We start from the raw sequence: 13,532 nt of genomic DNA, 5'->3' as shown, positions 1-13,532 counted from the left end.
CTGTGATTATATCTCTCAGGAATACTCAAAACCAACTTCTGTATATACAAGATCTGGTTGGCGTAGGCATGTACAGCAGAGTATAGTTCAATAGATCCGCTGCAAATACAAGTTGCTTGTATTTAACCATTTACAGTCCTGGTCGGCATGAATTTGATATTTGGAATTTGGGTTAACTGAATTTTCTTCAGAATTCATGTATTGATTTCTTCCTAAAGTGAGAATTATTACATCTACATGTACACTCTACATATATATCCTTTTCATAACAAAATCGTCTTCTACAATTTTCTCCCATTAATTTAAGAAAATTGCGATTTGATTATCTAAAATCAATAAATAATCAGACAACCTTTACATATTGAATTATATTAATCTTAGCTTGTTTTAGAGAAATCTGTACAGATTTACTCTCTTTTACATCTCCGTCGTACCAGACACATGATACCTCCGCAGTGCCAAAAACACAACTTCCTTTTTTTGCGCGATTCCATAACATCTTCATTTCAATCATACGCCAAGAAATGTAAATATATCATAATTTGCGACAAAGTTTTTCAGCAGACCAAGAAATTTAATAGTCTTGTCGCAGTTGGAGGACTATTTAGCTGCGCTTGGGTTTCCGCTGCGCTATTAGTTGTAAGCGTTTTGATCCTTCGCAAGACACGCGATATCCGGTCCTGTCAGTGACAACGCGTTTTCCATAGCGGTCTCCGTCGGACATAATCTTGACGTACTCATTTACAGAACCAAGCTCTATGTGGCACAACAGTGCTGAGATTTTCATATAAATTTAGCCTTTTTTTCCAAAGCCATAATTACACCTAAATTTTCTCCTGGCCATTATTTATGAATTTAATAGCTTAGCAATATCTTCTAAATCGGCATTGTGAAATGTCTCAGACCAAAGTGGGGTGGATCCGTATGATAAAACGTGATGTAACAATCCTACAAACACCTTGTTAATTCTACCAGGTGCAAATTAGTTTATTAAACGAAGACTGATCAATTTACCTGCTTGGAATTTATCAGTTGGACGTTGCCTAAATTCTCGGGTTTCCACCGATTCCCACGAAAGCTAAATAACGGCTGAACCCAGACCAATTCACACCGTATTAACGTTCCATTATAAATTGATGATGTATATCTGCCAAACATTGTAGTCACTCAGTAAGGGGTTAATGGTGCTAAAAAGAGTATAATAGAAAGTGTTCACAGTTTTTGCCACGGTAAATGTCAAACATTCGTCTAGGTTTCAAATTTATTAATGGATATACCATTTTACTAATATTTAACATAGACTGTATTGTAATTAGTTCCACCTTTCATTTCCAAATGCTTAAATTGTTTCTACTAAAGCTTACCTTAAAGTACACTTATTTATACATTACACTTATTTTTGCATAAAATCGTACATAATATAACTTTCCTAGAGTCATACGGAATGGGTCTTGTGTTTACCACGTAAAATACACGGAAAGAATACGTGACCATTTACAATGTACCAATGGAAAACAGATTGGGGAGTGGAAATTTTAATGTCAAAATATTGACAATGTTCTCTGATTTACAAAAGTACCTTTAGAATGTTCATCTTTCATGAGATATACCTCCGCACGAAAGTCGGCAATAAAAGCAATTTTCGTATACTTTTCCTGTGTTTTCATCAATTTTCATATACATTAAATTTCTTTGATTATACTCTATTTTCTTTCTTTTTGAGCAACAATTGTGCTTTGTTATTCACTTGATTTAATTTTTAAAAATTCGAAACAAAATTTCAAAGCTATGGTATGTGATACATGTATATTGCTGTCTGGACCAAAAGTTCAGACACACTACAAATACAATTTTGTTGTACAACATTTGTATTTTTCATTAAAATATAATACCGTCGGTAAATTGAGTGTTGGATACGTGGCAAGACCTCTTGTAAATTAAGTAAATTAGTTGTGGCTTGAGTCCATCAAAGAAAATGTCCTGAATTCAACCTCAGGGATAATTGATCCCAAATTAATCTTTTTTATTGCTTAGATGATATTGTAAGATTTGTTTAAAAACAGATTTATCCGATTTATATATATATATATATATATATATATATATATATATATATATATATATATACACGTAAGGAATATCATCACTTTAGTAATTACAAGTATACAAATATACTTCATTATTTACGATATTAATTCTCTCCATCTTTACGTTCTCTATGACTGCGTTCTCTATGACTATTTTTATATACTTCATTATTTACGATATTAATCCTCTCCATCTTTACGTTCTCTGTGACTGCGTTCTCTATGACTATTTTTGTTTCGATGTGTTATATAGAATGTGTACCCGTCTTTAGGTATAATGGGTTTTTTCCCAATGTGACCGTTATAGTAACCAGTATAACAAAGAAGCCGAGTTATTCTGTTTCTGTTCACTTTGTAAAACACTGAGATGCAAACGTACGTACTACCGTGTTATACTAGGTTGAAACCGATTTAATATCTTATAAGTATATATATTTCACAAATGATTTAAGATCAAAAACCTTAATTACCGTAGCATTTAATTTCAATCGCATGTCGTAAGTTTTTGCAGATATCTATTCATTATTCCTCGATTCATTTTTTTATTTGAGGAGTTGTGTATGCAAGTTTAAAGGCGTTCCATTTTATCTATATCATTTGTCGGATTTGTACACCCGCCGTGAACGATCGTTAACTTACCGACACGTGATTGACGGACAACAATGATTGACAGCCCGATCTAACTGCTTTGCAGCGGGGGATAATTTTCCACCAATCAAATGGTTGTGACGCTAAGAGCAAGTTGATTCAACCTGATAAAGTTTATAACAAATTTTGTTACAAGAAATAAAAATGATAAAAACCTGTGAAGAAAAGATTGGGCTCCTCCCCCCTGATTTGTGTGCTTAATGATGTTGACATATCTCCAAGAATCATTGAGTTGTCAATTTAAAAACCTAAGGAGAGCGAATGACATATGTGTATTAATCCTATGTCTTTCTTGGATAAAACCCCTGTATGATACGGCCTATCACACCTATACAGAAATACACTCTCGGCGGAGAAAGAAGCAGGAAAGAAAAACTATTTCTTGTACTTTCATCATGGCTTCTTGAATTTATCATCTAATATTCTGATGTTTTGATTTCTCTCTCCCGGGATTTAAATATTCAGGTGGGAAGAGTTCTTCGTATCAGAGACAAAATGTTTGCTCTTCCAACTTTGCACTTCACACCTCAACAAGTTGCGCAAGTTTGTGAGACTTTGGAGGAAAGTGGAGACATTGAGCGTTTAGGACGATTTTTGTGGTCTTTGCCAGTCAACCCTTCTGCGTGTGAGGCTTTAAACAAACATGAATCGGTTCTGAGAGCCAGGGCACTTGTTTCTTTCCACACAGGAAACTTCAGAGACCTCTATCATATCCTTGAGCATCATAAATTCACTAAAGAGTCTCATGCCAAATTGCAGGCAATGTGGCTGGAAGCCCATTACCAGGAAGCTGAGAAACTTCGAGGGCGACCCTTAGGTCCAGTAGACAAATACAGGGTACGAAAGAAGTTCCCCCTACCCAGGACGATATGGGACGGGGAACAGAAGACGCACTGCTTTAAAGAGAGGACCCGCAACCTTCTAAGAGAGTGGTACCTCCAGGACCCTTACCCGAACCCGACCAAGAAACGGGAGTTGGCAACAGCAACGGGACTGACGCCTACCCAGGTTGGCAACTGGTTCAAGAATCGACGACAAAGAGACAGAGCTGCAGCAGCTAAAAATCGGTAAATTTTTAGATTTGTTTGAGAGTTATTTTCATAAATGTAAAATTTTGTACTAGATATACAACGGTAAGTATTTAAATCTGAGAAAGTTGGCCATGGAGCTGACCCCCTGAGAAGACCAGATTACATTTTAGAGTAAAATCAGCTTTTTAGGATTCTGCTGATGAGTATTAAAGCTTTGGATGTTCATTTTCAAGTGTAGCAGAAAATGAAATTTTTCATTGATTTTGTTTGAAAATTATAAAAATTATCTATATATTTTTTATGAGTTTAATGATTTTTAATTTATTGAAATTAAGTACAAAAATTAATCAATGGTTGTACTTATTTAGCTTTCAATGAAATCTTGAATGGCGTTTTCCTCCCGTCTTTTGATTGTCTTATTTTGCTAGCCTTCCTCCGTAAAACCTTAAAGTAATGTTATTTCATGAACATGCAAAATTACCTTACAATTTAAAAAAAAAAATACAATTTCTGTGGGCTGGGGTTTTGATATGAGAATAAATAAGTTCATAGCTTTTAATTATTATCGTTGGGTGAACATCAATAGAAAATTTCAAAATAATGTGAACAAATACGTTTTCCTCGTCGTGAATTTTGTATTTCATACATCCTGCAAATAAATAAATAAATAGATGGATACACGAAAAGTATTAAATGAATAGATAAATTTTGCTACAGGTACATAGGCAAGTTCTTTACATTGAGTGATTGTAGCGTACAGTGTATATTGGTAACAAAAATATATATTCAACACTTCTACTAAATACAAGATAAAATACAAGATAACTCCAAATACTTCATAGTTTCTTAGACTCGGTGTGTGTTTAGTTTTGAACTATGAGATGATTATCAATAACTGAATACCGCAAGGCCCCTTTTTATCGACAGAGAGTGTTGAAAGACATATTCGAAGAAGTGTATCTCTATCTAAACAACACTTTTACTTGTCACAATGTTAGTTACAGCCTTGAGATATCCTTATCGTAAAATCACCGTCATAGTCATCAGTTAGACAAATGCGGTAAACATAATCAGTTATGCTATCAAGATTTTATTTCTCTGTGTAGTTTCGGTATGGTACAATATTCTAAATACTAAATCAAAAGCCTAATATTCTGTGTCAACATAACTATGACACAACGTATGAAAGTATTTAGAAGGAAAAAAAACATACATATTACGATAATGTGTTTGCCATGTTCTGTACATGATAATCTCCGCTACTTAATCATGCTGTCGAAAAGAAAAAAGAATAGGAAAAAAAGAGAATCTGGACAGTCTTTTGGTTCATATCTGTAACTTTTCCACGAGTACGCATGTGTAAAATATTTTAGATTTTTAAGATACTAACTAGGTATCGCGACAAGGACGCACAGATGTATGTATTCACGATTCATCATTTCTCCCAAACTGAAAAGAAATATATGTATATATAAGCAATGTAATGTCGGATAAAATTTTCAACATCCCTCCAAACACAACACAATTATTGTTGGATCCGGGATATCACAAAGATATTTTCGTCTGACAATACTGCAGTAATTATAACTATTACGATAGTTTCAAACAAAATGTGCAAATTTCCTTTTCATCTATCATTTCATCCTCTCTTTAAGCTCTATCGTGAAATAGTCACCACAATTAAAAATTAATATCAACAATACCTGCGAGACATCGCCCGTCCTGGCGCGGGTTGAATCTAAATTGTAATGTTTATTAATTTGGGAAATCTTTAAAGTTTTAGTGGGTAGTAAATTTTTATAATTTGGTGCATAATGAACCAAAATAAAATGTTTCATCGTAGTAACTTTCGTGGTGATAATTTTCTTTATTTCAAAAAATCACACACATGTTTTGTCATGTTATCAAATTAGACACGTTTGTTTTCTTTCAATGTTTACGAATCAAATGCATGTTGAATAAAATAGATTTTGCTGTGAAGAAAAGTGAACATGATACCTGTTTGAAAAATAAACAACTTCAAATAATTTCCATGGTCAAGTGCATATACAAACTCGTGAAATCTTGTACTTGTTAATCTTTAGCCAGAATCAATATTTATAATTCGTCTTACTTACCGAAAATTTAAATATCGAAATTAAACAAATACAGAGGTAATTCCCAATTAGATATACTACCGTTTAAAAGTATAACAAATCTAATAAAAGTTTTCGCCCCAATCAAATAAATCAAACTTTTTAAGCCGAAATTAAACTGAAAAATATTTTCACTTATAGGTAAGGAAATTGCTCGGTAAATTTGACCAGTTTTGTTCAGTTCTAGAGATTATAGATGTTTCTTTGTAGCGAGGTTTTACCGAACAAACGTGGGTTTCTTTTCAGTTTATATATATTTGTTTTTTCTGTGAATAAAGGCCGTTATATCATGATAGCCTCTTTATATCAATATGATGATCAGGTGTAAATGGACTTTTAACCTAAATTGTCAAAATAAGGCAAAGAAAAGCGGTTCTATTTTGAATACCTAAGAGCGACCACGGGGTGAATAAATTTTCACTAACATTGAACAAGGAATGTCTTTTGGTTCATTGTAAGCCTAAAAATTGCATAATTTTGTTTTTAAATTCCACTGTTCAAAAGATCACAGCCCTTTTTTCTACGTTTGATATTTATTCAATTTCACTGGAATCATAAATGTACATTGTGCATAAATTAAATTCTACACAACGTAAAAGAAAATAATCTTGTAACAATATTTTTTGGAAAAAAAAGGGAAGGATAAATGAAATTCATGTATTCTTAATTTCGGAAAAAAAATTAAGAAAATCTTATCATTAATTCATAACATTAGCTAAGTTTCATTATTTTTAACACATATGTTCACTAAGTGAACGGTAACGGAGAATGTTTTCCTATGTTCTGTAGAGAAATTGATTAATAGAAGAAAAAAATACAATCAACAAATGAAGCAAAATGTTCCATGAGAGAAATTGAACTGTTTGTTCAATAGCCCATATATGAGTGTTTTTGCACAAAAAATGAATTCAACATGAAGGAAAATGCGTGCTGGTAATACATGTAAATTCAATACGACAAAATGAAAAACGTAACGATATGTAATAAATGGCAGTTGATTTCTTTTTTATTACGTTTCCCATTAAATGACAATGTGATAAAATTGTTAGAATTCATTTTGCAAATGAAATAAAGATTGTTTAATATCATCTGCTTAGCAGATATAATTCCGTTTTGTTCGGGCTAAGATGACGTCATATTTATATCTTCCTTTATGAAAACTGAAAGTTGACGTAAAATTCGTCATCTTACAACCAAAACGAATAAAAAGGTTTTCTTTGATCCTCTTCTATTTGTTTGGATTACATACTCTTGGATACAACAATCTGTAGAGGTTTCACGATCGAGTTTTCTTGAAATGAATCAGTTTATGAAGGATTAATCATAAGCCCTAAACAAATGCCTTAGGATAGTTGTATTCTTCATACACGAATTTTTGCACGTCCGTCCAAGTTTCATTTGGTCAATATTTACCCCCACTGTGAAGAAGATATAATGGCCTTGAATGGAAAAATTTTACAGAATTAAGTCATTAATACTGGGAGCCTAAATATATGAACAGGAATTCTTATAAAGTTAAGAAATATCTAGTGTTTCGGTCACGTCTCTTTTTCTTCAATATGACATTTGCCTTTCATTTCTGTCGGAGTATGAATGGATAGTCATTCAATTTGGTATTGTGATTATAGATACTATTGTGTATAAAATTATATACACCTGTCTTGGATGCTTAATACGTTGCTTGTATTCATATTTATTTGATAAGAAGTTCACCTTTTCTTTATGCCTTTGTTTACATCTCGCACCTGCTATCAATATTTCAAAGTAGAAAATCGTAATCGGTTTCAAAGATTCCGATGTTGAGAGGAACGCCTCGCACTTTTTCGTCTTGTTCTTATGCAAGAATGAGAGGTTTGATTCTAACCCAGGAGATTAGCACGCATTTTGTAGTGTTAAGATATTCCTAAATATATTAACTCCTCTATCAGCTGACACGAGCTCATAGTTCGAATCCCAAGTTTATCCTCTTAGCTAAGTAAACTGAAAACGAATCGATCTTCTTCGATAAAACGCTATCTCTTTAGACACAAATTATCAACGACTATGGGATAATGGACCATGACTAGTCTTGTTTCGCTTATTTATGTAATGTTATTTGTTTACTTCTCGCACAATAGATAAGATAAGAAAATCCGTGTAAAACAAACCCGAGGATAATAGTCCGATGGTTGGTTTTCAAATGGGATAAATTGCTCAAGGGAAGTCTACAATGTTGTCTACATAAATTTCATTTCTAAATATTTCTGATCCGATATCCATTTACACTGTTGCAAACTCCGAAATCAAACCCGTATACGAGTATTCTGCCAAAAGTAAATTGAAAATGTTTAGTTCTGATACACAGTAATTTTAACTAACTCAATTCATTCTTATTTAGCATTGTATTTTTCAAACTCAAGTCAGGAAATTCAAGGATGGTGGATAGTTTGTGCAGTTTTTATTATTACTAAAACGCATATTTGTTACGACTCCCTCCCCTACATCCATCCATATTCGTGCATACTGAGCTAAAGCTGGGTGTTCATATTCACGTTGAAATTCAATAACATTGTAGAATTGAATCCGTCCAAACACTTCCCTAAATAAATATCTTCATGAAATTTATATATTTCTGTATTTATGATTAATTTACATCGTGGAAAAAAAACCTATGATACGAATAATTTTCTGCCCTTCTCTCTCTCTTTCGTATCAATGTTGATATAGATAGTTATATCTCCCCATTTTATAGTGTTAAAGATTCTATGATAAATTTAACCAACGGTGATATTAGCAAACTAATACGTACGTTACAAAAAAAGACATACTAGTGCGAAAATGCTTTTTTCCAACTGCATAAGATTATGATAAAACATTGGGACAAGACATTTATCTATGATGAAAATATCGTAAAATGAATATATGACACTCATTCATGGTCCTTATTGGAATATCTTTGTAAGATATTATGATATCACTGTTGAGAAGAATTTTAAAAGATCGCCGCCTTTTCGAACATGCGCTAAACGCTACCAGAATCAGTGTGAATACTTTATTCAGAATTGATTTTTCAATGAAATTAAAAAAGGCTTATATCTGTATTAAATTTCAGAATATTTAAACTGAAAACGAGCTTCTAGAATACGATATTTCTGGGGCTGTTACTTACAATTAGTCTGTCTGAATCTGAGAATTGTCACGTGATCTCGTCAACGTCACAGGTCACCCACGATGTAGAGTCATTCGGTGAAGCAGTTCACCGATTATATACTTATGAGGCCTTAACAAACGGAATTCGTTAACACCCCGTTTGACAGCTAAAGGAGAACTTGTTTGCTTTTCGAAATCAATTGGGATGAAATTGTTAACTGTATGGCTAGGTTCTATTCAAAAAATCGCATTTCTTCATTCATAGTGTCAAAATTTTCTTTTCAGATCAATTTCCAGAGTAAATACGGTGATCTCGAGAAAAATATTAGAATAATGTTTGAATTGAGTTATTAATTCTCGCGGTAAAAAAAAAAAAAAGCCGTGTGTTTATGATCACTATTTCTTGAGATTATATTATCGTAATAAACATTTTTCAGGGGAAATGGGGATCTGTCAAGAAATGACGGTGCTTTATTTATAACCTGATGACATTAAACTAAAGGATGGTTAAAGATTTTATTAATCAACCGTTATTTCATATTGATAATTTTTGCCTTCAAAATTCAGCTTAAACATTAAAGAATACGTGTATATATTTACCGGCTATGAGGACAATAGCAAATATAATTCACCATCCTAACCCCCGAAACAGCATTTTCAGTTTGTCACAGGTGAAGACGAAGGGAACAACATGTTGTCTCACGGGAGGGGGGGGGTGTTACTGTTTACGTTGTTCGAGAAGCCCGTAAATATGCATTTTAGTTTCCGAAATATGATTAAAGAGTCCTTTAGAAAAATAGAAATCCTTTTAATTCATATTTTGTAACTCATTCAAGTAAGTTGACGTCACAATTCAAAGTGTTGGATTACGTGCACCGCTGGAAAATTACGAATATAATCGCCCGTGGTAAATCGTCTTCTCAGTAAAAAATATTGTACTTTTTTGGTGGTCATTTACCAGCATATATAAAAAACAATCTTTAGAGATATAATAACTATCTACGTTTCATTGATGTAAGGTATCGGCTTCTATGCTGTAACTGTTTGTTGATATACAAGAAAGAAATTGTTATTAGATTCAAACTCAACATCATTAATGTAAAGTATTTGCAAATATTAGGGGGAATATATCTAAATGATATCATAGACAAGTTCCAGGGATTTAAATCATTTTCAACTGTAAATCCAACCAAGTTACTCATGCAGATTAATGATAAAAACACTACATGTCACCCTGAAGAATTAAGATATTTATTTCTGCGTTAATTATCATTTAAAATGTATATTCCTAGTCTTTAGTCCATATTGATAGGTACATGTAATGCGTTTATTAAACGTAACATACTCCATGTGTATTACACATGTTAATGAATCATCTGGGTGGCTAGCGATTAACAAGGCAATACACGCAAGTTTCTAGTTAAAACTCTTCTGAGCCGGAGATGTATTTAGCATAATTTTGGACGATGAATTGAGAGTAGATTCACACTTGATGGGAAAGCTCTCTGGAGTGCTAAAAACTCGGACGCAATTTTTAACTCGAAATATAGATTGTGTCAACGAATACAGAGCATACAGTGAATAAATACATCAAACATTTTTAAAGAATCATATACTTGCTAGTATTTGGGTACATTTTATTGTCTATTCACGAAGTTTTTCCTTGTGTTTCAGACTTCAAAATCAACAAAGCGGCGATAAACTTAGCTGTCTGGGAGCATCATCACCAACTGCAAGATCAATGACGTCATTCGACGATGATGAAAAAATCGATGTTGACGTCGATGACGACGATGATGATTTCGATAATTTGGACGACTCTCGCAGCAGCACGAGTTCCCCAAACTCCCAGGTTTCCGCTCAAAGTCCAACCAGCCAACTGAAGTTGTCGCCCACGTAATCAAGTGATGTTGTTATATTGCTGCTATTCGCGATTATGGATCGACACTGACGATTATCGCTTATTTTTTGTTTAAGACTTATGTGTAAGAAAAACGATTGATAGATCGACTCTTGCCATCTATGGATGTTGTTTGTTGTTAACATTACATTTGCCTGATCGGTAGTGGGTGTTTCTTTGCTTTTGTATTCTGTTATTGTATTGATATAATGAAGTTTTCTGTGTATTTTTGCCTCATCATATGGTTGTCTTGGAGCATTTTCTTACGCTGAAGTGCTACTGAACAGACTTACAGCATTATATGGATTCAAATATTGTGTTTTATGAAAGAAAAGTACCTCGTAAATAAAATTTTAACGTGTATGATAGCACCAAGAATCTACGAGGAAAAGCTTTCAGCAGTGACAAAATGTTCTCATAATTATAAAGATTTACCGCAATATGGATTTTTATGATTAATTATTTGAAATGTATAAATTTCCAACATACTTCATCGTTGCCTTTTTCATGATCAGTATACCTGTAATCTCTCATCATAAATTACCCGGGCGCCCCAGCCTAGATGTCAGCGAGTTGAAAGTACAGGTGTAACTAAATCAGAGAGAGGACTGCCACTCAACAATACGTGTACGTTCATGGTAAAGTCATGGTATATACATGTGTAATTTAATTTTGGCAGACCATAATATGCTGAGATTTTTTTTTAAAAAGTCTAAGGCAGGTTGAAGTTACAAAATTTAATAATACACTGACCAAAGAGAACTTGATCCGTTCCCTCCATGTATTGTTTCCACTGTTATGTTTGTCATGATTAAACTGATGAAAACATTATTTAGTTGTAGTTTCTTTTATGGGAGAATACGTACACGAATATACGTGTATGTTGCATTTTGTACAAATACACTACATGTAGCAGTTTGCCTGTTCTGTTGACTGTGAAGAAAATTATACTGAATTTCGAGCCCGATCAATTCAATTTCGGCAAACAGCGGGATCCTGTAAATAGGCCTGAGTGAAGACGTCTCTCTTTAGCCATTAATCGGGGTGTTGTAGACAATGTTCAGCCTTTGTGTGCGATAGCAAATTAATTTACAATTTTTATTCAAACGTCAATAAACTGTAATTCGCGTTAAGGCCAGTGCGAGCACTCTCACCACGGGCAGTCATTTCCCTTTTGTCCTCACTCAATTGCCCGCCCTGTCTATCAGTTCTTGATTTGAGCTTCTGAAGAGCCGTTACCTTGTTCGACAGCTTCAACATTGCTTTGTCAATTTCCAGTCGTGTCCTACGATTCTTTTGTGTACGGTAATACTCCCGGATTTTGACAAATTACCCGAACAAAAAAGATCAAAACCCCCTATTTCCTTTCTGTACAGGGCTTAATATACCCCTAAACTTCATTAGGACTCTATAATGATATCAGATGACCTGGTTAAAAACCATTTATATACATAATTTATTCATTCATCTTAATTATTTTATTTTCTTCATTATATATATTATATTTCATTTATTTATCTATTTATTTTGGGATTTCAATTTTCATTACCTTTTATCAAAGGTCGTTTAGAATGGATTGTTTGGCGATAGTCATCACCAGGCATTTTCTGGACTCGATATAATGTACATTAAGAGCCACAAAATGCATACGGAATATGATACCGAAAAAAACCCATTGTGGAATCAGAGCTCAATGATAATGAATACGTAACAAATACTATTCGAGCAAAAAGGAATCGAAAACCAGGCTTTCTCGTAAACAGTAGGGAGCAGACTTGCACAGTTTAATTGACAATTGTAATTAAATAACACACGCCAACAAGATACTAAACACACAGAAGGACGACACGTAGTAGATGTTTTAATTCTACTCCCATCCATACATTACAGTTCATTAATCAAAAGATACGTATAGGTCAATTTTTCATTAGAATACTTCCTTTCTTTGGATATTAACATGCCTAATAATTTGAGACATCCGCACCAGCAGTAGAATACGTTGTCAGATGGTTCGCTGGAGGGCAACACGATTCGAAGCCTCTCACAAGCTATAGTGGAGGGTGAATGTAATACATATGTTAATCTCCATCAAACAAAATAGGCTTAGTTTTTTTTATATTAGTCCACCATTATAAAATTAGAAGAAATTAAGTAGGAAGGGACATTTGACTTGTAGTGTCTTCGAGCTCGAATTGGTTCAAAGGTGGTTTCTTTGCAGAGAAACATTCTTCGTTTTTCACGAGGAGTCCGTGGTTTTTTGTTGTTGTTTTTTGGGGGGTTTTTTTGTGTGTGAAATATTTGATGTTAATTAAAAATAGTTTTTCCGCGATACCTTTATTTTCATATATTTTTACATTTATATTTTCACACACTGTAATTGAAATTTAAGTTGATTGCGGGGAATAGTCATGATTTACGTATGCAACTGTTAATGAACGATATCGTTTTGATAATACATTGTATTAATTCACGGGGTTTTTGATTTTGAAACTGATATTTCCCCCCTATTGCTGCATTTGATATAACTTCATGCAACAAATGCAAAATATATTGAATTCTTTAAGTAACTCAATCTGTCATTTTGAGAAGCGGTAGCGGATTC

General features: G+C 33.4%; 1 protein-coding gene across 1 annotated transcript; it reads left to right on the top strand.

Annotated features, from left to right (window-relative positions):
- The first annotated feature begins 2,903 nt into the window (after positions 1–2,903).
- LOC125649327 (homeobox protein SIX6-like) lies at positions 2,904–11,761 on the top strand. The gene is made up of 2 exons (XM_048876772.2): positions 2,904–3,802; positions 10,705–11,761. The coding sequence occupies exons 1-2, from the start codon at positions 3,231–3,233 to the stop codon at positions 10,928–10,930; spliced, it is 798 nt and encodes a 265-aa protein (XP_048732729.1). The 5' UTR covers positions 2,904–3,230; the 3' UTR covers positions 10,931–11,761.
- The last annotated feature ends 1,771 nt before the right edge of the window (positions 11,762–13,532 follow it).

Source organism: Ostrea edulis, chromosome 5 (assembly GCF_947568905.1).
Source record: "Ostrea edulis chromosome 5, xbOstEdul1.1, whole genome shotgun sequence".
In the NCBI taxonomy this organism is placed as follows: domain Eukaryota; kingdom Metazoa; phylum Mollusca; class Bivalvia; order Ostreida; family Ostreidae; genus Ostrea; species Ostrea edulis.
Note: the sequence above shows the minus strand (reverse complement) of the source record. Positions and strands in the feature narration are given on the sequence as shown.